Genomic DNA, 25,273 nt, shown 5'->3' on the forward strand with positions numbered 1-25,273 from the left:
GGACTTTGTTGCCTATCAGTAAAGCTGACAAGGACTTCTTCAACTTCGGCGAGGAAATTGCAGCATGTCAGATACTGATTATACAGCCAAATCTTCGTCGATAGGGACATTGTAGTGTGACTTTACAATGCGAATGTCTTTGCACTCTCGTTTGGCTACTCTGTGGATGCTACTGCCTATAACAGTTTCATTATAACTTCATATTTCACGTGCGTTAACGTTGCAATGGAATACGATAATTAATACTAGAATAACTTTGTGATGAAAGAACTAGAAGCTCTCCGGTAAAGTTTGTTTGGAGTTCTTCATTGAGTCACCTACGATCAGCACGAGTTAATGTGATTTCCAAATATGTGCAGCATTCCTGATACAATTCAGCAGGTTTCCAAATGTGACTCTTATTACCAGATAGGACATCTACAGCATGTTTTAGGAATTCATCAGTTGCATCTTCTTTAGATGCTGCAACATCACATCGTGTATTGCTTTTGTCACTAAAAACAGTAAAATAATAAAGTTTGTTTGCTTGTTTTATTTCTTCTTTAACCTGGAACACTCACTGAATTGAAAACACAATTATCTGTTCTTCCTTGAGGCACAGAATCTCTGTGATGCCTAATTCCCATCGCGTGAAGATCAGTTTAGATCACTCACTTCTAAACGTTCTCTGATTTCCTTTGCCTAGCTATCGCCACGATCGCGCATTTTGCTATCATATAATGGATGCTTTGAATCTTTTGGAGTTCACACAGTTCCCCACATTAGTATTCCTAAAAGTCAAAGTGTGGGGGAAGATCAACGTAGTCGTTTGGCGGACTGGGTAGAACCATCTTCTACATAATTGCCAATATTAGTTTTGCGTGTGTATTGACAATTTTTATGATAGTTAATCTTAAGAAACTTCAGGCTGACATAAGCTGACATACAAATCATACTCATGGCCCATTGTTGGAGAGCAACGATCTAATTGGTGTATTCTATTGCTAAAATGGTCTGAAAGACAGTTAAAACTTTTTGCAAATGGACCATGGTTAAGAATGATTAAATTAAATAACAAGAAACGTATGAGTATGATATGTTATGCAAACCATTCAATATGTTAAGAAAAGACAGTTACCTATTATGAGCATACATCACACAACTCACGGGACGTCATCATTGCATTTTGGGATCATTAATTATTTGGTATGATACCATTTGTCACTAAAACACCATTTGAATGCTGTTCCAGAGTTACGGATCGGCCATTTTGAATATCTCGGATTGCCCAAGGGTGACAATTTTACACCCCCTAGAATCTTATTCTACACCACTCAAAGATCATTTATCAGCAAAAAAAAACACCTTTAACTGCCCAGAACAGTATTTGGTATGATAACTTTTGTCAATAAAACACCATTTGAATGCTATTTCAGAGATACGTGGCGGCCATCTTGAATATCTTGGATTGCCCAAGGGTGATAATTTCACCCGGGTAATTTCACACCCCTTAGAATCTTATTCTACACCACTCAAAGATCATTTATCAGCAAAAAATAAACTTTAACTGCCCAAAACACTATAATTATTCGGTATGATACCTTTTGTCACTAAAACACCATTTGAATGTTATTTCAGAGATACGTGGCGGCCATCTTGAATATCTCGGATTGCCCAAGGGTGACGATTTTACATCCCACAGAATCTTTTTCTACACCACTCAAAGATCAATAACCAGCAAAAAAACAAACTTTAACTGGCAAAACCATCTAACCCCCAAAATATGGTGTTTGCAGCCGGACTATATATGGGTTTTTTTGTTGACATGTCCATTAATTTCTGTAATTGTTGTAAAATGCAAACTACTAGAGCAATAGAGTTTTTTGTATTACACATAAGTTAAGCACATCATCTTAATTCAAAATTCAAGTACTACCATCTGGATTGACACTTATATTGTAATTAATTAGCTAAGATTGAATTAACAATTAATAACTTGAGAGTACTGTGATTTCTGTGTATCATGATGAAGTGTAAACAAACAAAGTAAATGCGCAAGAGTGCACACCAGTTAATATAGTCCCTATTGACTATTGAAACATAATTTTCTTGACCTGAAAGCGACTCAGTTCTTCAAAACTTAACACTTTCTGCAAGTTGAAGGTCAGATAAAGACAGGCAGTTCAGTGAAAACAGACAGGGTCCAGTGACTTTTCGCAGGTTGCCGATTTGATCACTCACAAATAGCTCTGTGTTTCTGAAATTGTAACACATTTTGAAACTTCATAATAAAAAGGACCTAATAGTTAGGTTTAAGCCTTTTCTAATGTATTCATAGGTGTAGATCCCGGGGATGGGGATTTATTCCCCCCTCAATATTTTGCCAGGAGATGGTCCATACAATCATCCCCCAATGTTGATGCCTGATAATAGCCCCAAATGTGAAAATTTTCACGTGCTTCACGCGCATTTATTCTGCTTTTACACCATATGTGACCAGTCACAACAAAAGATACCTCTTGTCGGTACCTGCATAGATCATATTTTGGTAGTGCAAGTCAAACACCTTTTTAACTTTATTCTTTCTATAATCCTATTGTTGAAGAGGATAATAGGATATTATCTATAGAATGGTTATATAGCTCTAATCTTTGGTTGCTTTATATAAACCTTTCTCAAATTGTGGACAACAAAGCATTGCAATTTGCGTAGGTACACATATTAGCCAGCTGTTAACAAAGAGAGGACATTCTTGAACCCTCGTTACCTTGAGGATGATTTGAACTGACCACCAATTATGATGGTCTGATATTGATTGATTTTTACCCTTGCAATGTTCAAAAAGAGACCCATGTAGCAACCGACAAGAAGTACCTTTTGTTGTGACTCGTCACAATATTTCATCAGTTTAGCTTCAAAATAGTAAAAAAAAAATTTGCGCGCTTTGCGTGCAATTGTACCATAAACTTATTCTGTTGCCAAAAGGTGCTGCATTGACTATACTTGAAGAATTTTTTCCAACTCCATCCCCCCAATGTCAAAAAGAAATCTACGCCACTGAATGTATTACTTTAAAAGTCACCTGGCACTTTCTCCAGGGGCGAGCCCATGGACAAGGAGCAGTGCGGGCCCTTTAACGCCTCCTTTATCAGCACTTATGTCATTTTTGCCTTTGCTCAGGCCCCTGAACTCTCGGGCCCATGGACTTTGTCCACCCTGTCCACACGCTTGCTACATGTACGCCCCTGACTTTCTCACTTTTCGAAACACTGATTTCAAGGTGTATAGGAGATTTGTTTTTACTGATGTGCATTCTGAAAGTCATTCACAATAATGAGTCATTGTGTTTATGTACAATTTAAGATGTGGGGTAAAAAGTTTAGAGCAATATGGGCATATAGTGTATAAATGATGAACTAAAAGGTAAAATATGGCTTCAAATGGACATTCATTTTGAAACATTTTGACTTGTCAGACCCCCCTGCATACTTTGTACACCTGCACACTTTAGGCCTATATTTAAAGCAATAATTACAGTAATAAGAGAAAATGGCACATGAATGGTTTCAATTGGTCTTTATTAAACAAAATGACTGATTAATATTTCATAAATTAGGTAGTAAAATATTTTGAAATAAAAACTCAAAGGTTGGTGATATTTGTATTGTTACAGTGTTTATTTCAGATTTCGGTGCTTTTTCAGTGATTTTTATTTCATAGTGATTACAGTTGGTGTCATAACTTTCAACTACTGGGTATTTATCATGTCTTACGGGCTAGATAGTGAATTGGCTATACTTAATTGCTATAGCTAAGGTCGTGTATACGTCTAATGCAATTAATTGTAGTTTTTTTCTTTTTGCGGAGTAAAATTATGGAATATAATGACAAGTATGAAATCTTCTGCAAATTATTCCTTCTCATGCTTCAGCAGTATCATCTTCTGCTACCGTCTTGGTGGTTTCCATAGTAACACCTCCACTGCTAGGATTATATAAAATATTCTCAAATCCAGACTTGGCTAGTTCTTCTTCGTCTTCAGGAGGATATTTATTTTTACGATGATCAAAGAAAACAACAAGTCCAACAATAGCGATAAGAACTAGGATGGCTAAGACAATTCCTACAATGGCTCCAGATGATAGACCACTACCTGTAACAATGAAAGATAACAACAGTTAGAGATCTACCAAACAGTCTATTGCCATTTGGTCTAATACCATTTGGTTTAATTCCCACTTAGTCTTTATTGAAATTGTTCTATTACCAGAATGGCTAATTATCACTCAGTCTAATAATCATATAATCTAATATTCATTTAGTCTGATATTGTTTGGTCCAATGACCAGTATAACCATATAGTATAAGAACCATTTGGTCTAAAAACGGTTAGGTCCAATAATCATAAATTAATGGTCTAATAACCAGTTAGTAGTATAATAGCATTTTTTCTATTTGCCAGGTAATGTATATATTCGAGTGAAAGTGACAATTTGCCGAGCGATTTGTCATTCTTTCACCGGTCTTTTCAAGGTTAATTATAATATAGGCTCATCAGGCATCACCAGGGATGCCACGGTTATGTGTAAATCATAGGTCTGTTGTTTATATAACCCCGAGAGCAGAGACACCCTTCTTTCAATCTTCAAAGGTGCTATCCCTATGCAGCAACAACTATTACACTGGGACTTGGTGCAGAGGTGAAGTTACAGGCAAGGGTGCAGAAACAAGGGTGAAGATAAGGTGAAGACTGCAACAAAATGACGAAACCAAGACTGGTGATGAACTGAGGGTGCACTAGTATATACAAGGATTGGTGAACTACAGCAGTTTGGAACCAACAGGAAGCCTCATCGGCTCATCTGCTGGATGGCCAGCAGGCTGACTTCCTGGAAGGCTGGTAGTGAAGGAGCAAATACTGCAGGAGTTGGTTCCAGAGTCTCACGGTGCGTGGATAGAAGGAGAACTGATAGCTGTCTATTGTTGCTTCTGGTAGCTTGAACTTAGGTTGGTGGTCCTGTCTGCTGAAGCTGGTTGGATGATGGTGGGGAACTGGATGTTTAAGAGTTAAGACCACAGTGACCCAATACTATGACATCACATTTATTTTTTTAGTGGCAGAGTAACAGCCTAGTGAAGGCTTAATTAGCTGTTCACTTTGGTAAGGGCTGGTACCACTACTCGCAGATGACCATGTGTTGATGTCTACCAGCATGATAAAAAACCTTGCTACCACTACTGACAGCTGACCATGTGTTGATGTCTACCAGCATGATAAAAACCCTGGTACCACTACTGACAGCTGACCATGTGTTGATGTCTACCAGCATAAAAACACTGGTACCACTACTAGCAGCTGACCATGTGTTGATGTCTACCAGCATGATAAAACCCTGGTACCACTACTGACAGCTGACCATGTGTTGATGTCTACCAGCATGATAAAAAACCTTGCTACCACTACTGACAGCTGACCATGTGTTGATGTCTACCAGCATGATAAAACCCTGGTACCACTACTGACAGCTGACCATGTGTTGATGTCTACCAGCATGATAAAAACCCTGGTACCACTGCTGACAGCTGACCATTTGTTGATGTCTACCAGCATGATAAAAAACCTTGCTACCACTACTGACAGCTGACCATGTGTTGATGTCTACCAGCATGATAAAACCCTGGTACCACTACTGACAGCTGACCATGTGTTGATGTCTACCAGCATGATAAAAAAACCCTGGTACCACTACTGACAGCTGACCATGTGTTGATGTCTACCAGCATGATAAAAAACCTTGCTACCACTACTGACAGCTGACCATGTGTTGATGTCTACCAGCATGATAAAAAACCTGCTACCACTACTGACAGCTGACCATGTATTGATGTCTACCAGCATGATAAAAAACCTTGCTACCACTACTGACAGCTGACCATGTGTTGATGTCTACCAGCATGGTAAAACCCTGGTACCACTACTGACAGATGACCATTTGTTGATGTCTACCAGCATGATAAAACCATGGTACCACTACTGACAGCTGACCATGTGTTGATGTCTACCAGCATGATAAAAACCCTGCTACCACTACTGACAGCTGACCATGTGTTGATGTCTACCAGCATGATAAAAAAACCTTGCTACCACTACTGACAGCTGACCATGTGTTGATGTCTACCAGCATGATAAAACCCTGGTAACACTACTGACAGATGACCATTTGTTGATGTCTACCAGCATCATAAAACCCTGGTACAACTACTGACAGCTGACCATTTGTTGATGAATACCAGCATGATAAAAAACCCTGCTACTGACAGCTGACCATGTGTTGATGTCTACCAGCATGATAAAACCCTGGTACCACTACTGACAGATGACCATGTGTTGATGTCTACCAGCATGATAAAACCCTGGTACCACTACTGACAGCTGACCATGTGTTGATGTCTACCAGCATGATAAAAAACCCTGCTACCACTACTGACAGCTGACCATGTGTTGATGTCTACCAGCATTGTGATGTGCCCTGAGTAATTTAATTTGATGATTTATCTTTGTTTACCATTAAAATCTATTTCATGAGACATTTTAGGGATTCTCCTTTCTTGCAACAACTTGATCAAAAAACAAATTGAATCATTTCTAATTTTGGATCATATGTGAATTCCCCTGAGATTGTAAAGTAATGTTTTACATCATATATGGGATTCCCCTCAAGAAGTGATGTCAAGGGATGGGGATTCCCCTCAGGAAGTGATGTCAAGGGATTCTCCTCAGGAAGTGATGTCATGTGAAAGGTTAATGTTATAGAAAAGAAAACAAGCAAGGTACACAAACTTGATGTGGGGAAACAAGTACAGACTAGACAATATGCAGGGGGGGGGGCAAAACCAGCAAATGTAGGCATAGGAAGTAGGCAAAGTTCGATAGCCAAAAATTACCAGTTCCAAGGTTAAAAGTGCTAAACCTGCAAAAACAACAAGGAGATAAAGTAACCTGGAGCAGACAAACAGACAAAAAACAACCGTTGTTTCGAGCAGATAAACTGCTCTTCTTCAGGGACAGACAACAAAATATAAAAGCAAACAACGGAAACTACATGCTGTAGTTTAAAAACAAATTCAAGTCAAAAACTGAAGGCAAGTTCAAATAGAACTCAGTAGCAAACAAATAGAACTCTGTAGTAAACTGTGCTTCATTGAAGTAAGACATGCTTATTTTGCTCTGAGCTTATCTTGTTTGCTACTGAGTTCTATTTGAACTTGCCTTCAGTTTTTGACTTGAATTTGTTTTAAACTACAGCATGTAGTTTCCGTTGTTTGCTTTTATATTTTGTTGTCTGTCCCTGAAGAAGAGCAGTTTATCTGCTCGAAACGTCGGTTGTTTTTTGTCTGGTTTTGTTTGTCTGCTTGTTGTTTTTGCAGGTTTAGCACTTTTGTGAGCCTTGAACTGGTAATTTTTGGCTATCGAACTTTGCCTACTTCCTATGCCTACATTTGCTGGTTTTGCCCCCCCCTGCATATTGTCTAGTCTGTACTTGTTTCCCACATCAAGTTGGTGTACCTTGCTTGTTTTCTTTTCTGTTGTTCATATTCAAGGTATCCTCTTGTATCATTTATTGATCCTTGATGTGTTTTGTGTCCTCGTCCGTTGGATTCACCATTACCCACTTTTTTTTGTTAATGTTATAATTAAGACTTGGGATTTTCCATGTCTTGTGAAAAAAGCACTTGGCTATTAATATTTTGGAGTTCCCAGAGCTTGGTATATAAGAAAATGTAAATATAATTCTTCACAGTTTATAGTGTTGATCTGGACTAGCTAGCTAATGTGCTTAAAGTACAATTCCTTCAAAGAAAGGAAATTGCAAACCAGAAATATTTTACGTAGTCAATGTACTTCTGCCTGCCAGTGTTGTCGGAGAAGATCTACAATACGTCAAAGAATGTACTTCGTCCAAGAAAGGAATATATATTCTTCTGTCGACTTGCTGAAGTCTGGTTTATGAATAGATTATCTAAATATGATGATCTATGGTTTTTGATACAACACATCTGACAATATAAGTGGGGACAACTGCATCGCAGTTCTGCTTCCTGAAGATATTGTGTGAAAGGTGGAAATAGCACAATTTTTGAGAAAGCAGCGCAAGGAGTTAAGTTTGGAGAAAGCAGCGCAAGGAGTTAAGTTTGGAGAAAGCAGCACAAGGAGATAAATGTTTGGAGAAAGCAGCACCATTTTTGTGTGAGGATTTTATACGCAAGGATATGCAAGTGTACAAAGGACTTTGCTGATTTTCACAGGACAAGTGATTTACATCAGGAATCTAGAACATTGCAAGAACTCCATGATCACCTACAAGAAGACTGCTGGTTAATTGTGATTGTGTGATTATTTTTGTATATGCATTTATTGTCATATATTGTACCAATCATATCTTACTTTCAATTAAAGACTTAGATTTTGTTCGCTAAATCAATCAGTGTATTTGTGTTTCGCATTCGTGTGAATTTGGGTAAGAGATGAATTTGGCCTTGAGTCAAGTACGACTCGTAACAGCATGATAAAAACCCTGGTACCACTTCTGACAGCTGACCATGTGTTGATGTCTACCAGCATGATAAAAACCCTCCCTTACCATAAATGAAGGCATTCAATTAGCTGTTTGAAAGCCTTCACTAAACAGGTAATTTAACCTTCAGATAGTAGCTGTTATTTAGCATGTACTAAGCCTTCAAAATGATGAATTATGTAAATTAGGTACAGCTAGTGACAACTTTCAATAGCTGTTCAATAATAGCCTTCACTAGCTGTTCAATAATAGCCTTCACTAGCTGATCAGTAATAGCCTTCACTAGCTATTCAATAATAGCTTTCACTAGTTGTTCAATAATAGCCTTCTCTAGCTATTCAATGATTATAGCCGTCACTTAGCATGTACTAAGCCTGCAAAATGATGAATTATGTCGTCGGGTGTATTACATAGTGACGGATGTTAAACTTCGCCAGAAAAAAGTTTTTGAGTTAGACGCGATCAAAGAGTACGCCGATTTGTGATCAACCATAGCAGAACACTAACAAGTAAAATCCTCCAAAAGTTGCTGTATTTTTAAAAACTAGTATCTAAAGTATCTTGAAACATCTATCACATGAAGAATTATTCGCTATTAAATCAGTAAAATGATTACAAAGTTATACGTCAGTATGTAAAAACGTGAAAACGTTGCACCCTAACATCCGTCACACATCCGTCACTATGTCTTGCGCCAATATCGCGCACGCTAATCTGGTCTCTCGTGTTGATCTATGGATATCCGTCACACATCCGTCACTATGTCTTGCGCATAAAAGTCGGATCAAGGAAGGACTTCGAAGCATCCGTCGGTTCTTTACGCTTATTATTAAACACTTTTTTCATGATAAAACCGACTCGTCACGAGTGCCCACGACATACATGGCATATTGTATTTGAGTATTTACTCCTGATCTTACTAGTTCTCACTCTCATGATATAGCTAATCACACAAGCTGTAACTTCTTTTTACAATAACGCCAATGATTGTATTCAGTTTTTACTAATTTACACTGTATTATCTGTCAATTTGGAGCCGCCTCTAAACGCCTCTGAACATATTTTGATCATGTTTCAATAACCTACTCATTAAAAAGGATCATATTTTCATTTTTTATTACTTAATCATCCCTTTTATATTGTAAAGCTTTGAAATAATGTCTCTAAATATTTGCCGAATCAACTCGAACCATTAAAAATTTATTAAAAGTGATATTTTACTAAAATAATGATCCATTGAATATCTGCTCTACGTAAACGTTTTTGGTTTATACCCAGTTATCAACATCCGTCAAGAAATCATGTAGGTTTCAATGAACAATATTGAATTACGTACGTTCAAATTGAAAAATAATGTTTTTACATAGTGACGGATGTGACAGATACGCCATACAATTTAGTTGTTTTTCCCGAGTAAACAGCGTTTTACATAGTGACGGATGTTTAGATACGCCACTATGTAAAACGTCGGGTAATGTAATATATCAACATCCGTCATTTGCATAATTAATTAACTAATTAATTATGCAAACTTGAGCACCAAATCTTGGTAATACTATACTACTCACTATTTAAAATACATTGGCCAATTTTCATAAAAATGACAAAAATCAACATACGTCACTATGTAATGCACCCGACGATGTAAATTAGGTACAGCTAGTGACAGCCTTCACTAGCTGTTCAGAAATATCCTTCACTAGCTGTTCAGTAATAGCCTTCACTAGCTGTTCAGTAATAGCCTTCACTAGCTGTTCAGTAATAGCCTTCACTAGCTGTTCAGTAATAGCCTTCACTAGCTGTTCAGTAATAGCCTTCACTAGCTATTCAATAATGGCCTTCACTAGCTGTTCGATGATTATAGCCTATTCACTTAGCATGTAAGCCTGCAAAATTTAAGCTTAACTATACTTACATTATCCATGATGCTGCATATATCATTGCACACAAGATAACTAGATATGCATGCATTACATATGATATTGTCCACATAACATGCATCCCAAATGTAAAAAGTGAAAAACAATGCCTATAAATAAAGCTGGAAACATATATCCAAAGGATTAGACTCCATCTGCATTCATCCACACAACTTCAAAATTGCAGTTAGAAATATATTCCCACCATGCACCTAGTTGACCCTTGGGTCAACCACTGATGAAGTGAAGGCTAGTGAAGGCTATAACTGGCTAACAGCTATGAGCCAAGTTCAACTAGAGCGGTTCTCGGCTTTCGCGGTTCTCAGCATTTGCGGTTCTCGGTGGGTGTTTTCGACACAAGGCGTCGAATGGGATGCCTCCACCATGGGGCGATTTAAATGTGTACAAATCTTATAACGCTAAAAGTCAACTAAGTGGTAAACAAACAAACATAAAAAATATGGGCAAAAATAAGAGTCACATAAATGAGGTTGAAATAGTGTATAGGGAATTCCATAGACATTTAGAAAAGTTGCAACTTTCCAAGTTTCATGCCCATATGAAAGTTTCACTAATTTGACCTCAGATGACCACTTCCAAAAATTTGAATCTAAATGTTGACTGTATCCACCAAGTTTCATGCCCATACGACAGTTTTTACTAATTTGACCTCAGATGACCTCTAGGTAACCCCAGATGACCCAAAAATGACCTTCCAAAAATTTGGCTCAAAATGTTGACTGTACCCACCAAGTTTCCTGCCCATATGATAGTTTGTACTAATTTGACCTCAGATGACCCCAGCTGACCCAAAATGACCTTCCAAAAATTCAGCCCTCAATGTTGATGGTACCCACCAAGTTTCATGCCCATACAACAGTTTTTACTAATTTGACCTCAGATGACCCCTGGGTGACCCCAAAATAACCTTCCAAAAATTGGCTCCAAATGTTGACTATACCCAACAAGTGTCATGCCCATACGACAGTTTTTACTAATTTGACCTCAAATGACCCCTGGGTGACCCCAGATGACCCCAAAATAACCTTCCAAAAATTTGGCTCCAAATGTTGACTATACCCACCAAGTGTCATGCCCATAGGATTTGAACTGTTCATATGAGACCAAATTTACAAGTTGACCTCAAATGACCTTTGACCTCAGTATATGACATGCAACCCCACCCCCACCCCCCAAAAAAGTATCCAGGGTTTCTGACCATGACCCACCTATCCTGAAAATCTGAAGTCAATCCGCCCATCATCCATGCCCGAGATACAGCATCCGGACGGAAGTACGGAAGGAAGCACGGACATTGCAAAAACAGTATGCCTCGCGGTGGAGGCATAAAAATCGAACAGCTATAGCTAACTAGCTGTTCAAAAATGTGAAGGCTAAATTATATAGCTGTTCCAAGCATGTAGCAGCTAAGCTACTGGCTATTCAAACTTACAACTGCTGAGTAACAGCCTAGTGAAGGCTTAATTAGCTGTTCACTTTGGTAAGGGCTGGTACCACTACTCGCAGATGACCATGTGTTGATGTCTACCAGCATGATAAAAACCCTGGTACCACTACTGACAGCTGACCATGTGTTGATGTCTACCAGCATGATAAAAACACTGGTACCACTACTAGCAGCTGACCATGTGTTGATGTCTACCAGCATGATAAAAACCCTGAGTCTAGTTGTTACAAGTCTAATAAATGTTACAGAAATTTCTGAAATTCCAGAAATTGGGCAAAAGATAAAATCCGGAAACGCAGGCCCTAATTTTGATATCACACATCACACTAGACCCACTTGGATGGACAATATGAATAAAAATAGGTTGGTATTGTTTAATACAGAAAATGAACCAAAACAGATGGTATAGATGTTATGGTAGTAATATTTGTGTTTGAAACCGCAAAAGTGCAATCTAGCCTTATGGCAAATTCCTCTATCAATGTCTATTGTAAGCATTTCCTTTTGTGTGTTCAACATACCTGTGTTTGGTTCTGGGTTTGATGGAGTAGAAAATGTTCTACGAGTAGTTGCTGAAAAACAAAAAACAAACAATGTTTGGAGGATAACGACTACACAACAGTTGTTTTGATGGTATTGTGAAAAATCTAAACATTTTGCTTTTGGAACCATCCTTGATCTAAGCAAAATGTTTAGATTTTTTACAGTAACAGAAACATAACTGATGCAAAGTCAATAACCTCATTCAAATAAAACATCACTTTTCAATTTGTTTTATTAAATCTGTATAATATTATCATTTTTCTTTAAAAAAAATACAATTTTAACTTTTCCCTTAACAAATAACTGACCCATTAATTCATGCAATATCCCAAAAAAGATTAAGTTCATTATCTTGTTGGTCCTGTGCAGACATGTTTAAAATTGTGGGAGATGGTGGTTAGAACACTACAAATGTATACTTATTTAGGTGCGGTTTTTCCACCTCCCATGTCAGTGTTTACTGGGTTGGCTGTTTTCCACCTCCCATGTTAGTTTTTACTGGGTTGGCTGTTTTCCACCTCCCATGTCAGTGTTTACTGGGTTGGCTGTTTTCCACCTCCCATGTCAGTGTTTACTGGGTTGGCTGTTTTCCACCTCCCATGTCAGTGTTTACTGGGTTGGCTGTTTTCCACCTCCCATGTCAGTTTTTACTGGGTTGGCCGTTTTCCACCTCCCATGTTAGTTTTTACTGGGTTGGCTGTTTTCCACCTCCCATGTCAGTGTTTACTGGGTTGGCTGTTTTCCACCTCCCATGTCAGTGTTTACTGGGTTGGCTGTTTTCCACCTCCCATGTCAGTGTTTACTGGGTTGGCTGTTTTCCACCTCCCATGTCAGTGTTTACTGGGTTGGCTGTTTTCCACCTCCCATGTTAGTTTTTACTGGGTTGGCTGTTTTCCACCTCCCATGTCAGTGTTTACTGGGTTGGCCATTTTCCACCTCCCATGTCAGTGTTTACTGGGTTGGCTGTTTTCCACCTCCCATGTCAGTTTTTACTGGGTTGGCCGTTTTCCACCTCCCATGTTAGTTTTTACTGGGTTGGCTGTTTTCCACCTCCCATGTCAGTGTTTACTGGTTGGCTGTTTTCCACCCCCCCTGGCAGTTTTTACTTGGTTGGCTGTTTTCCACCTCCCATGTCAGTGTTTACTGGGTTGGCTGTTTTCCACCTCCCATGTTAGTTCTTACTGGGTTGGCCGTTTTCCACCTCCCATGTCAGTGTTTACTGGGTTGGCTGTTTTCCACCTCCCATGTCAGTGTTTACTGGGTTGGCTGTTTTCCACCTCCCATGTCAGTGTTTACTGGGTTGGCTGTTTTCCACCTCCCATGTTAGTTTTTACTGGGTTGGCTGTTTTCCACCTCCCATGTCAGTGTTTACTGGGTTGGCCGTTTTCCACCTCCCATGTCAGTGTTTACTGGGTTGGCTGTTTTCCACCTCCCATGTCAGTGTTTACTGGGTTGGCTGTTTTCCACCTCCCATGTTAGTTTTTACTGGGTTGGCTGTTTTCCACCTCCCATGTCAGTGTTTACTGGGTTGGCTGTTTTCCACCTCCCATGTCAGTGTTTACTGGGTTGGCTGTTTTCCACCTCCCATGTCAGTTTTTACTGGGTTGGCTGTTTTCCACCTCCCATGTTAGTTTTTACTGGGTTGGCTGTTTTGCACCTCCCATGTCAGTGTTTACTGGGTTGGCTGTTTTCCACCTCCCATGTCAGTGTTTACTGGGTTGGCTGTTTTCCACCTCCCATGTCAGTGTTTACTGGGTTGGCTGTTTTCCACCTCCCATGTTAGTTTTTACTGGGTTGGCTGTTTTCCACCTCCCATGTCAGTGTTTACTGGGTTGGCTGTTTTCCACCTCCCATGTCAGTGTTTACTGGGTTGGCTGTTTTCCACCTCTCATGTCAGTTTTTACTGGGTTGGCCGTTTTCCACCTCCCATGTTAGTTTTTGCTGGGTTGGCTGTTTTCCACCTCCCATGTCAGTGTTTACTGGGTTGGCTGTTTTCCACCTCCCATGTCAGTGTTTACTGGGTTGGCTGTTTTCCACCTCCCATGTCAGTGTTTACTGGGTTGGCTGTTTTCCACCTCCCATGTTAGTTTTTACTGGGTTGGCCGTTTTCCACCTCCCATGTCAGTGTTTACTGGGTTGGCTGTTTTCCACCTCCCATGTTAGTTTTTACTGGGTTGGCTGTTTTCCACCTCCCATGTCAGTGTTTACTGGGTTGGCTGTTTTCCACCTCCCATGTCAGTGTTTACTGGGTTGGCTGTTTTCCACCTCCCATGTTAGTTTTTACTGGGTTGGCCGTTTTCCACCTCCCATGTCAGTGTTTACTGGGTTGGCTGTTTTCCACCTCCCATGTCAGTGTTTACTGGGTTGGCTGTTTTCCACCTCCCATGTCAGTGTTTACTGGGTTGGCTGTTTTCCACCTCCCATTTTAGTTTTTACTGGGTTGGCTGGTTTCCACCTCCCATGTCAGTTTTTACTGGGGGTTGGCTGTTTTCCACCTCCCATGTCAGTGTTTACTGGGTTGGCTGTTTTCCACCTCCCATGTTAGTGTTTACTGGGTTGGCTGTTTTCCACCTCCCATGTTAGTTTTCACTGGGTTGGCTGTTTTCCACCTCCCATGTCAGTTTTTACTGGGTTGGCCGTTTTCCACCTCCCCATGTCAGTGTTTACTGGGTTGGCTGTTTTCCACCTCCCATGTCAGTTTTTACTGGGTTGGCTGTTTTCCACCTCCCATGTCAGTGTTTACTGGGTTGGCTGTTTTCCACCTCCCATGTCAGTGTTTACTGGGTTGGCTGTTTTCCACCTCCCATGTTAGTTTTTACTGGGTTGGCTGTTTTCCACCTCCCATGTCAGTTTTTACTGGGTTGGCTGTTTCCCACCTCCCATGTCAGTGTTTACTGGGTTGGCTGTTTTCCACCTCCCATGTTAGTGTTTACTGGGTTGGCTGTTTTCCACCTCCCATGTCAGTGTTTACTGGGTTGGCTGTTTTCCACCTCCCATGTTAGTTTTTACTGGGTTGGCTGTTTTCCACCTCCCATGTCAGTTTTTACTGGGTTGGCTGTTTTCCACCTCCCATGTCAGTGTTTACTGGGTTGGCTGTTTTCCACCTCCCATGTCAGTTTTTACTGGGTTGGCTGTTTTCCACCTCCCATGTCAGTGTTTACTGGGTTGGCTGTTTTCCACCTCCCATGTCAGTTTTTACTGGGTTGGCTGTTTTCCACCTCCCATGTCAGTGTTTACTGGGTTGGCTGTTTTCCACCTCCCATGTCAGTTTTTACTGGGTTGGCTGTTTTACCTTGCCACTGGTATGCTCTATTATGTGTTTTATGTATGTATGTTTAAATTGTATTTTAAGATGCACAGCCCTCTGTGATCTTTTTTATGTAAAGCACTAAATAAAACTATGCTATTATAAATGATTACATTCTCCAGCATTTCTTCAACATGTGTGATGCCCTTCTAGACTTAACAGACATTAGTGGAGATCCAGGGGAGGGAGGAAGGTACGACTACCAAAGCATTTCCCACCATTCAAGTTAAGCATACTAATGCAATAGCAACAAATTTAGTTCGATCTTTTGATTGATCATCAATGCTCGGTTGATCCTAATTATTGATGAAATCAATTAATTTACTATTTTTAATTGTGGTAACACAGTAATTTTTGCCTGTACTGATATTGACCAATATATAAACAAGCATCAATGCAGCATCGACGGTTGATCCAAAGATCAAACAAATTTGTTTCTGGTGCCTAATCCTGATTTTCATAAACACCTTGACTATGGGTCTTATTGGGGACTTCTTTGATGCCAATGGATATTCACATATCAAACATTGTGAGTGGTGCTTTGCATGAGAGGTGAAATTGAAATGGGATATTCCAGCTGAAATCCATACACCTACTATGGAAGATATGACCTTAATCTTCCACACAGGGAGTGTGAGTTTCAAAAGAGGTTTAATACCTAATAGGTGACTCCACTTAAAACTAACACCACTGTATGATTTTAAATGGACCATCCCAAATGCATGAGTCTGACAAGGAAGGTGTTAGTGTTAACAGGTATAAGACATGAAGATGTAGCTTACCACCTGATGGAAGAGTAGGTTTTTGGCCTCCAGTAGTTGCAATACCAGGTACTGTAAAGAAATAGATAGGTATCATGTTGAAATAACACACCATGTGCAGGACTGGCAATGTGTGTCTTCCCATTTACCATATTGGTTTGGATACATATCTACACAACCATTATCTATGTCATAAGTTTACTAGGAACCTTTAATAGTTCATTCTTACCTTTGGGCACCATACAGACATAGGCAGCATTAGACTGGCAATCTGTGTCTTCCCATTTACCATATTGGTATGGATACATATCTACACAACCATTATCTATGTCATTAGTTTACTAGGAACCTTTAATAGTTCATTCTTACCTTTGGGCACCATACACATATAGGCAGCATTAGACTGGCAATCTGTGTCTTCCCATTTACCATATTGGTTTGGATACATATCTACACAACCATTATCTATGTCATTAGTTTACTAGGAATCTTTAATAGTTCATTCTTACCTTTGGGCACCATACACATATAGGCAGCATTAGACTGGCAATCTGTCTTTTCCCATTTACCATATTGGTCTGGATACATCTACATAACCATTATCTATGTCATTAGTTTACTAGGATCCCTTAATAGTTCATTCTTACCTTTGGGCACCATACAGACATAGGCAGCATTAGACTGGCAATCTGTGTCTTCTCATTTACCATATTGGTCTGGATACATATCTACACAACCATTATCTATGTCATTAGTTTACTAGGAATCTTTAATAGTTCATTCTTACCTTTGGGCACCATACACATATAGGCAGCATTAGACTGGCAATCTGTCTTTTCCCATTTACCATATTGGTCTGGATACATCTACATAACCATTATCTATGTCATTAGTTTACTAGGATCCCTTAATAGTTCATTCTTACCTTTGGGCACCATACAGACATAGGCAGCATTAGACTGGCAATCTGTCTTTTCCCATTTACCATATTGGTCTGGATACATATCTACACAACCATTATCTATGTCATTAGTTTACTAGGATCCCTTAATAGTTCATTCTTACCTTTGGGCACCATACAGACATAGGCAGCATTAGACTAGCAATCTGTGTCTTCCCATTTACCATATTGGTTTGGATACATATCTACACAACCATTATCTATGTCATTAGTTTACTAGGAACCTTTAATAGTTCATTCTTACCTTTGGGCACCATACAGACATAGGCAGCATTAGACTGGCAATCTGTGTCTTCTCATTTACCATATTGGTCTGGATACATATCTACACAACCATTATCTATGTCATAAGTTTACTAGGAACCTTTAATAGTTCATTCTTACCTTTGGGCACCATACAGACATAGGCAGCATTAGACTGGCAATCTGTGTCTTCCCATTTACCATATTGGTCTGGATACATATCTACACAACCATTATCTATGTCATAAGTTTACTAGGAACCTTTAATAGTTGATTCTTACCTTTGGGCACCATACACACATAGGCAGCATTAGCCTGGCAATCTGTGTCTTCCCATTTACCATATTGGTCTGGATACATATCTACACAACCATTATCTATGTCATAAGTTTACTAGGAACCTTTAATAGTTCATTCTTACCTTTGGGCACCATACAGACATAGGCAGCATTAGACTGGCAATCTGTGTCTTCCCATTTACCATATTGGTCTGGATACATATCTACACAACCATTATCTATGTCATAAGTTTACTAGGAACCTTTAATAGTTGATTCTTACCTTTGGGCACCATACACACATAGGCAGCATTAGACTGGCAATCTGTGTCTTCCCATTTACCATATTGGTCTGGATACATATCTACACAACCATTATCTATGTCATTAGTTTACTAGGAACCTTTAATAGTTCATTCTTACCTTTGGGCACCATACACACATAGGCAGCATTAGACTGGCAATCTGTGTCTTCCCATTTACCATATTGGTCTGGATACATATCTAAACAACCATTATCTATGTCATTAGTTTACTAGGACCCTTTAATAGTTCAGTCTTACCTTTGGGCACCATACAGACATAGGCAGCATTAGACTGGCAATCTGTGTCTTCCCATTTACCATATTGGTCTGGATACATATCTACACAACCATTATCTATGTCATTAGTTTACTAGGACCCTTTAATAGTTTAGTCTTACCTTTGGGCACCATACACACATAGGCAGCATTAGCCTGGCAATCTGTGTCTTCCCATTTACCATATTGGTCTGGATACATATCTACACAACCATTATCTATGTCATTAGTTTACTAGGACCCTTTAATAGTTCAGTCTTACCTTTGGGCACCATACAGACATAGGCAGCATTAGACTGGCAATCTGTGTCTTCCCATTTACCATATTGGTCTGGATACATATCTATACAACCATTATCTATGTCATTAGTTTACTAGGACCCTTTAATAGTTCATTCTTACCTTTGGGCACCATACAGACATAGGCAGCATTAGCCTGGCAATCTGTGTCTTCCCATTTACCATATTGGTCTGGATACATATCTATACAACCATTATCTATGTCATTAGTTTACTAGGACCCTTTAATAGTTCATTCTTACCTTTGGGCACCATACAGACATAGGCAGCATTAGACTGGCAATCTGTGTCTTCCCATTTACCATATTGGTCTGGATACATATCTACACAACCATTATCTATGTCATAAGTTTACTAGGAACCTTTAATAGTTCAGTCTTACCTTTGGGCACCATACAGACATAGGCAGCATTAGCCTGGCAATCTGTGTCTTCCCATTTACCATATTGGTCTGGATACATATCTACACAACCATTATCTATGTCATAAGTTTACTAGGAACCTTTAATAGTTCATTCTTACCTTTGGGCACCATACAGACATAGGCAGCATTAGCCTGGCAATCTGTGTCTTCCCATTTACCATATTGGTCTGGATACATATCTACACAACCATTATCTATGTCATCACCATCTGGCTCATTATTGGCCCAGTTGGTGTAGTCTACTACTGTGTCATCCTTCCATTCAAAATCACCTGCATTGAAATAAATACAAATGTCATATAAGTTTGTCTTCAACAATATAGTATATCTGTCATAACTGAAGGAATCTACCAGCTGATCATATTCAAACGTGTAATGAATCAATTTCAGTTTGATGTTTGAGATAATGCTGATACTACATGAATAATGTTGATCTTGTAAGAATCTAGACACTCATGTATATGTCATTTGATATTAAAAAAAACAGAGAGAGACTAATGAGTTATTCTCAAGCATATCACTTCTCATGTTTGGGGCTTGGGGATGAATTGATTGTACTCACCACCATCATTTAGAGCCAATCCCAGCCATACACTAGTAACACCAATGGCTCGCTGAGCATACTGCCTAATGAACTCATTCTCTACTTTGGTGTGTACACTAGCTAAGTTAGCCCCACTTGCTTCACAATCATACTGAGCCTCAAACCATGATGCTCTGTCATGTCTCACGTCAAATTTGTAACAGTTGGAACCAAATGGCTGCCAGCTTTCTGGGCAATATCCTTCAACAGGTGCTGGGGTGGTCGGCTTTGTAGCTGCATGAAGAAGTTTGAAAAAATGCTAAATGTTGTTGATGCCATTACAGTATAACTCGCACACAAGTGTTGCTGTTTAAGACGAACATGTCAGAATAATTGAAATCCTTTGCAATCATATGACACAGTGTCACCAATCAGAAGCAGACCCATGGGAGTGAGTCAAAGAGGCTAACATTGGCTGAATAAATATGAAATGAAAGGAAGACTGACTTATCAGTATCAAAATATAAGGAACAAAAACTCTCAAAAACCGTGGTACTGCCTTTGGGTTAGATTTCTGCGAAAATTATCAAATGATCAATGTCTGTTAGCTAGTGCTGTGGTAGTCCCAGAAATACAATGATCCCGGGCCTGTAGGCTAATTTACTGGGATAGTCCCAGGAACACAATGATCCCAGCCCGTGGGCTAATTTACTGGGATAGTCCCAGAAACACAATGATCTCAGCCTGTGGGCTAATTTACTGGGATAGTCCCAGAAACACAATGATCTCAGCCCGTAGGCTAATATACTGGGATAGTCCCAGAAACAAAATGATCCCATCCCCTGGGCTAATTTACTGGGATAGAGTCAGAAACACAATGTTATTGCCTGTAGGCTACTTAACTGTGATTTATCATCATTGATATTGTTTTTGTTATTGTATCTTTTACCTAGGTTTCGTTTAAAACAGTGTGAATAAAACTAATTACTAAAACTGATTTCAATGGACTACCATCATACAGGAATCTGTGCTTGAATCATTGTTATAGTTAGCTTGATCATCCAATTTTATGTAACTCGTTCAAAGATTCTTGTCATCTGATTGGCCAATTAATATTGAATATTTTGCTATTTTAAAGTGTGAGTGAAATAGTCCATTTTCCATTGCACTCACACGTAGCTACAATAGCAACACTAAAAATGCAAAGCATTGGAGACCACCTCAACTTCCCAATTATACACGGTGTCCCAATAAAAACAGAACCCTCATTGTGCCCTATTTTTCTCCTATTTCTGAAAAGTCGATTAAATGTATTTTGGTATGTAAAGAAACCTTAAATCGTTAGCTTTAATAAACCAAAACAATTATTTCGATCCGCTCACACTTTTTGAAGATATGCCCTCTTTAAGAAATGTACTCGTTTTTCACTCTGTCCATGGATGAGGTTTGGCTACATCAAAGATTAAAACGAAACACATGGTTAATGACATGGATAGATAATAGCATTAGGCTTTGGAACGCATTCACTATGAGCGAGGATCACCAGCTAGCCTCCAACATCTTTGCAAGTATACGGCGGACAAGGAGGGTACGCAATGCAATTGATGCAATGAGGACCAGGGCTGAAACCTGTATTCGTCAAGGAGGCAACTAATCAGGTAGAGGGCAAAGCAGCACAGTAAACTCACTTCAGAAGAACCAAGGACATACCAAACAGCCCTTTTCAGGCTACCTTTTATCCCAAAAAGAAAATGACATGTTGTTAATAAAAAAGGCAAGAAACAACAAAGTAAGAAAGTAAGAAACATAAAGGCATAAATAACCAAGAAAAAATTAGTTTAATTGCAAGTATATCATGAGAAATCCCATCCCACATCAATTTTGCCCACAAGTTAATGACACTTTTACAATCCATAGCCCATAAGCCCACTGGTAAAGCCCATTTCCTAAATAAAGTTTGTTAATTTATAAAGTTATCACCGAAGAATACTTGATATTCATGCATGGTATGTGTACTCTTTTTGAATTTTTGAAGTAGCCAAAACTCCTCTGTGGACAGAGTGAAAAACAGGTACATTTCTTTAAAAGAGCATATCTTCAAAAGTTTTGAGCTAATTGAAATATTTCTTTCAGTTTATTAAAGTTAACAAATAAAGGTTTCTTTACATACCAAAATATATTTGATTATCTTTCAGAAATAGGAGAAAAAGAGGGCGCAATGAGGGGTCTCTTTTTAGGGACACCCTGTAGGTGTGGATGTTACTTATAAAATAAATATAATTTAGATATTCTTTCATTTTTTTAATTGATTTTGTTTTCCTGGTGATTTTTAAAATTAAGTGGAAAAAAGGGAATTTTATTATGAATTATATAAAACCAATATTGAATGTTTTTATTCATTCTTGGAAAGATATTTTCATTTGGTGAAACATGTTCCATTGAATGGAACAGTCCATATTTCACCTCATGAAATTAATCTTACAATTGTACTGATAATATTATATAATATTTGTATACCATTACAGTGCTGCTGCATCCCCCTGCTGCAAATGCTGTCACCATCTCCACCACAATTTATCATTAACAGCTTGTGGTACTATTTTACAGACTTTTCATCACTTACCACCCACAGTATATTTGCACATAGATACTTGTTGTATATCACAATTGGTGTTATCCCAGTCTCCATCGGAGGTTACTGTCACACAGCCTTCACCTGGTAGCTGAGTAGGTTCTCTTGGTCCCCAATTGGTCCACAGCAATGGCCAACCATCAACCCATTTGAACTCTTCTGTATTCTAGAAATTTGAACATATGTCAATAAAATTATTGACAGGATTCTTGTTCTTGGAATATTTTCTAGCTGATGATCTTGTATCTTCCCTCAACCCCAATGCCTAAAAACCTTTTTGGGGACTGGAAGGGAAACACTTAAGAAAGAAATTGAACAAAGAAGTTGTTTGCTTTGGTCGGGATTCGATCCCAAGACCCCTCATATTTGACCATTTTAGCCTTAAGAGTGCCAATTTTTGCGTGCTTTGCGTGTGCCAATTTTTGGGCAATTTGTGTTAATTTGTTCCGTCTTTTTACCGTATTTCACCATTTTAGCTTTAATATGGCAAAAATGTTTGTGTCTCATTTGTACCATAAACTTATTCTGTTGCCTAAAGGTGTTGGATTCACTATACTTCAAGAAAATTTTCAAATCTTATCCCCTATATCAAAAAGAAATCTACGCCACTGAGGATGCTTATAATACAAACTGTATCTTCCAATCAAATCAAAATCAACTGAAATCTTGATTCTTCTAAGGGTTGTGACGGTATGACCATCATGTTCTGGTCATATCTAGTAAAAATTACAGAATTATGATTGTATTCGGTGACTGCCAGCTCAGTTTACTTCAGAGCAGTTTATTATATATCAGAAAATCATGCCAGGAAACATTGGATGATTGAGCAAAATAAATCAAGTTTGTCTACCCTAGAATCAGCTTAAGGCAGGTCAGAGGTGTAGGCACTCAAATATTAATACAAATAAAGCTAACACACAAGACAAATGGTATGGGCTCTATATAGTAGATTGCAAGGCATGATATAAGGGGTGTCATTTCTGCCATATGTGCATGATTTTGGGGAAAGGCCCAAAACATTCATTGTTATATATTATTGGTCTTAGCTACAAGGCCTATGGAAATGTAACTCTTACTTTTAAAGATCAATGAATTAATATCAAGAAGTAGTCTGCAGGTTTTTAGTTAAATGACTAAAACTGGAAAATATGACTCCTGTCATTACTTAAAAAATCAAGCAAATCATCCTATATACTTCATATATGTCAGATATAAGAGACATTATGGGTGAAAAAAAATAAGAATACAATTCAACAAATTCATGATCAGTTCCATTAATGGGGTACTACACCCCTGCCCAAATTTGTGCCTATTTTTGCATTTTTCTTTAAAATTATAGCGCATTGGGACAAGTAAGATATGTATTATAGGGGAAAGGACTACAACTACTGCACTGGAAATTTTATTTCAGCACAGACAACAGTTGTGGGGTTACAGTCAAAAATGAGGGGAAACCAATATTTGATCAATAAATCAATAACTACTTGCTTTGAGTTGCTGAATTTTCAGTACAGTCAGTAGTTATAGTCCTATAATATTAGAGTCACGCGGTAGCATGACCAGCAAGTTTTAAAAAAAAACGACTGATAAAGAAGAATAAACAGATGCGCTGCGAGACTATATTTACACGGAACAAAACGCTATTGTTCTATGATATTTTTCGCTGGGTACAAAATATATCTAAAACCATGCTAAATCGTATTTACTGTCCAAAGTGTCATATTTTAACAACTCTTTATTTAAAAAGTTACACCAATCTTACAGTCAATCCGATTGTTTGATAATAAACAAACATTCTTGCTTTATTTCACGCGCTATTTCATAGCCAAAATTAGTGGCAAATCATAGCTGATCATACTGATATCCACAATCTTTCGTCACTGCTACAGCCATACATGGCTGTCACTGTCGCACTAATTTTTCAGATTCACTTTCAAATATACCCAGACATTTTCCTGGATACCCTACATACAAATTCTGGACCCCATTCGCCAAAAAATCAAGTTTTTCACAATTCTTTTATTCTTTCCGGACCACAGCATATATTCATATTAATAAATATTCCACTTTCACACAGCGTAATAACGGGACGTCCCCGTGGCGAAGTGGTTAAGGCCATGGACTTCTAATCCATTCATGAAGTTTTGCTCAAGTTCGAAACTTCCCACCACTTTTTTTAAATGTTTTATTAATCAATTTATTGTCGTAAATCAAGAATAACACCATTTCGAACATCCATTGCTATTGTGATATTTTTTTTTTTCATCAAACAAACATGTTTGATTTTTTTATTCACATTTAGTCCTAGGCCTAGGGCCTACTTTCACCATCCAGATGCTATCACCATGCCTGACTATCATGGCATGGCATCTTCATCATTTAAAACACATTTATCAGTGGCTCTGTTCACAGCTCAGACTGAAATTATATTTGATATAAATATAGGTTTTCTCAGTTAATTTAATACATTTTTCGTTATATTTAATATCCCGTTAAGTTTGAATTCGTCCCTAAAATTTGGAAGTGTCTATTTGTAAACTTAAATTTCGTCTTTGGTCAAATAAATTCATATTTTGATCAAAAAGATTCATACAATGTTCATTTGATTTCGTCCTAGAGCGCATTGAAATCGTCTCACCTGCTGCATGGACAGTACTTGCACAAATATAATTCGTCTTTGTTCATTAATTTTCATGCTTTGATCAAAGCAATTCGTCCTCCATAATGCATTGTAGGCCTTCATTAATTACATCTTAGATTTCAACCACTGGTATTGAG

At 38.5% G+C, this 25,273-nt stretch overlaps 2 protein-coding genes across 2 annotated transcripts in view; both read right to left on the bottom strand.

The window, feature by feature from the left end:
- Positions 1-3,652: 3,652 nt before the first annotated feature.
- LOC140141794 (uncharacterized) lies at positions 3,653-16,881 on the bottom strand. Its single transcript, XM_072163657.1, has 4 exons — positions 16,783-16,881; positions 16,575-16,625; positions 12,464-12,514; positions 3,653-4,132 (listed from the first exon to the last, which is right to left on the bottom strand). Exons 1-4 carry the CDS (start codon positions 16,859-16,861, stop codon positions 3,900-3,902), a joined length of 414 nt encoding a protein of 137 aa, XP_072019758.1. The 5' UTR covers positions 16,862-16,881; the 3' UTR covers positions 3,653-3,899.
- A 1,113-nt stretch (positions 16,882-17,994) lies between these two features.
- LOC140143035 (uncharacterized) overlaps positions 17,995-25,273 on the bottom strand; it is a 131,812-nt gene continuing 124,533 nt past the window's right edge. Inside the window, exons 49-54 of the mRNA XM_072165077.1 lie at positions 22,487-22,661; positions 19,903-20,157; positions 19,439-19,612; positions 19,019-19,087; positions 18,459-18,527; positions 17,995-18,134 (exon numbers count right to left, since the gene is read on the bottom strand). Coding sequence (XP_072021178.1) covers positions 17,995-18,134; positions 18,459-18,527; positions 19,019-19,087; positions 19,439-19,612; positions 19,903-20,157; positions 22,487-22,661 — 882 coding nt within the window. The remainder of the gene's footprint in view (positions 18,135-18,458; positions 18,528-19,018; positions 19,088-19,438; positions 19,613-19,902; positions 20,158-22,486; positions 22,662-25,273) is intronic.

The sequence above is a fragment of the Amphiura filiformis genome, chromosome 20, assembly GCF_039555335.1.
Source record: "Amphiura filiformis chromosome 20, Afil_fr2py, whole genome shotgun sequence".
NCBI lineage: Eukaryota > Metazoa > Echinodermata > Ophiuroidea > Amphilepidida > Amphiuridae > Amphiura > Amphiura filiformis.

Bases quoted from the DNA above. Each gene is read 5' to 3' on its own strand.
- LOC140141794 (XM_072163657.1), bottom strand. From the start codon at position 16,861: ATGTATCCATACCAATATGGTAAATGGGAAGACACAGATTGCCAGTCT. The intron at 16,626-16,782 runs GTAAGAATGAAC...ATTTCTTTACAG, and splicing joins TGTCTGTATGGTGCCCAAAG to TACCTGGTATTGCAACTACT. The intron at 12,515-16,574 runs GTAAGCTACATC...TTTGTTTTTCAG, and splicing joins ACCTACTCTTCCATCAGGTG to CAACTACTCGTAGAACATTT.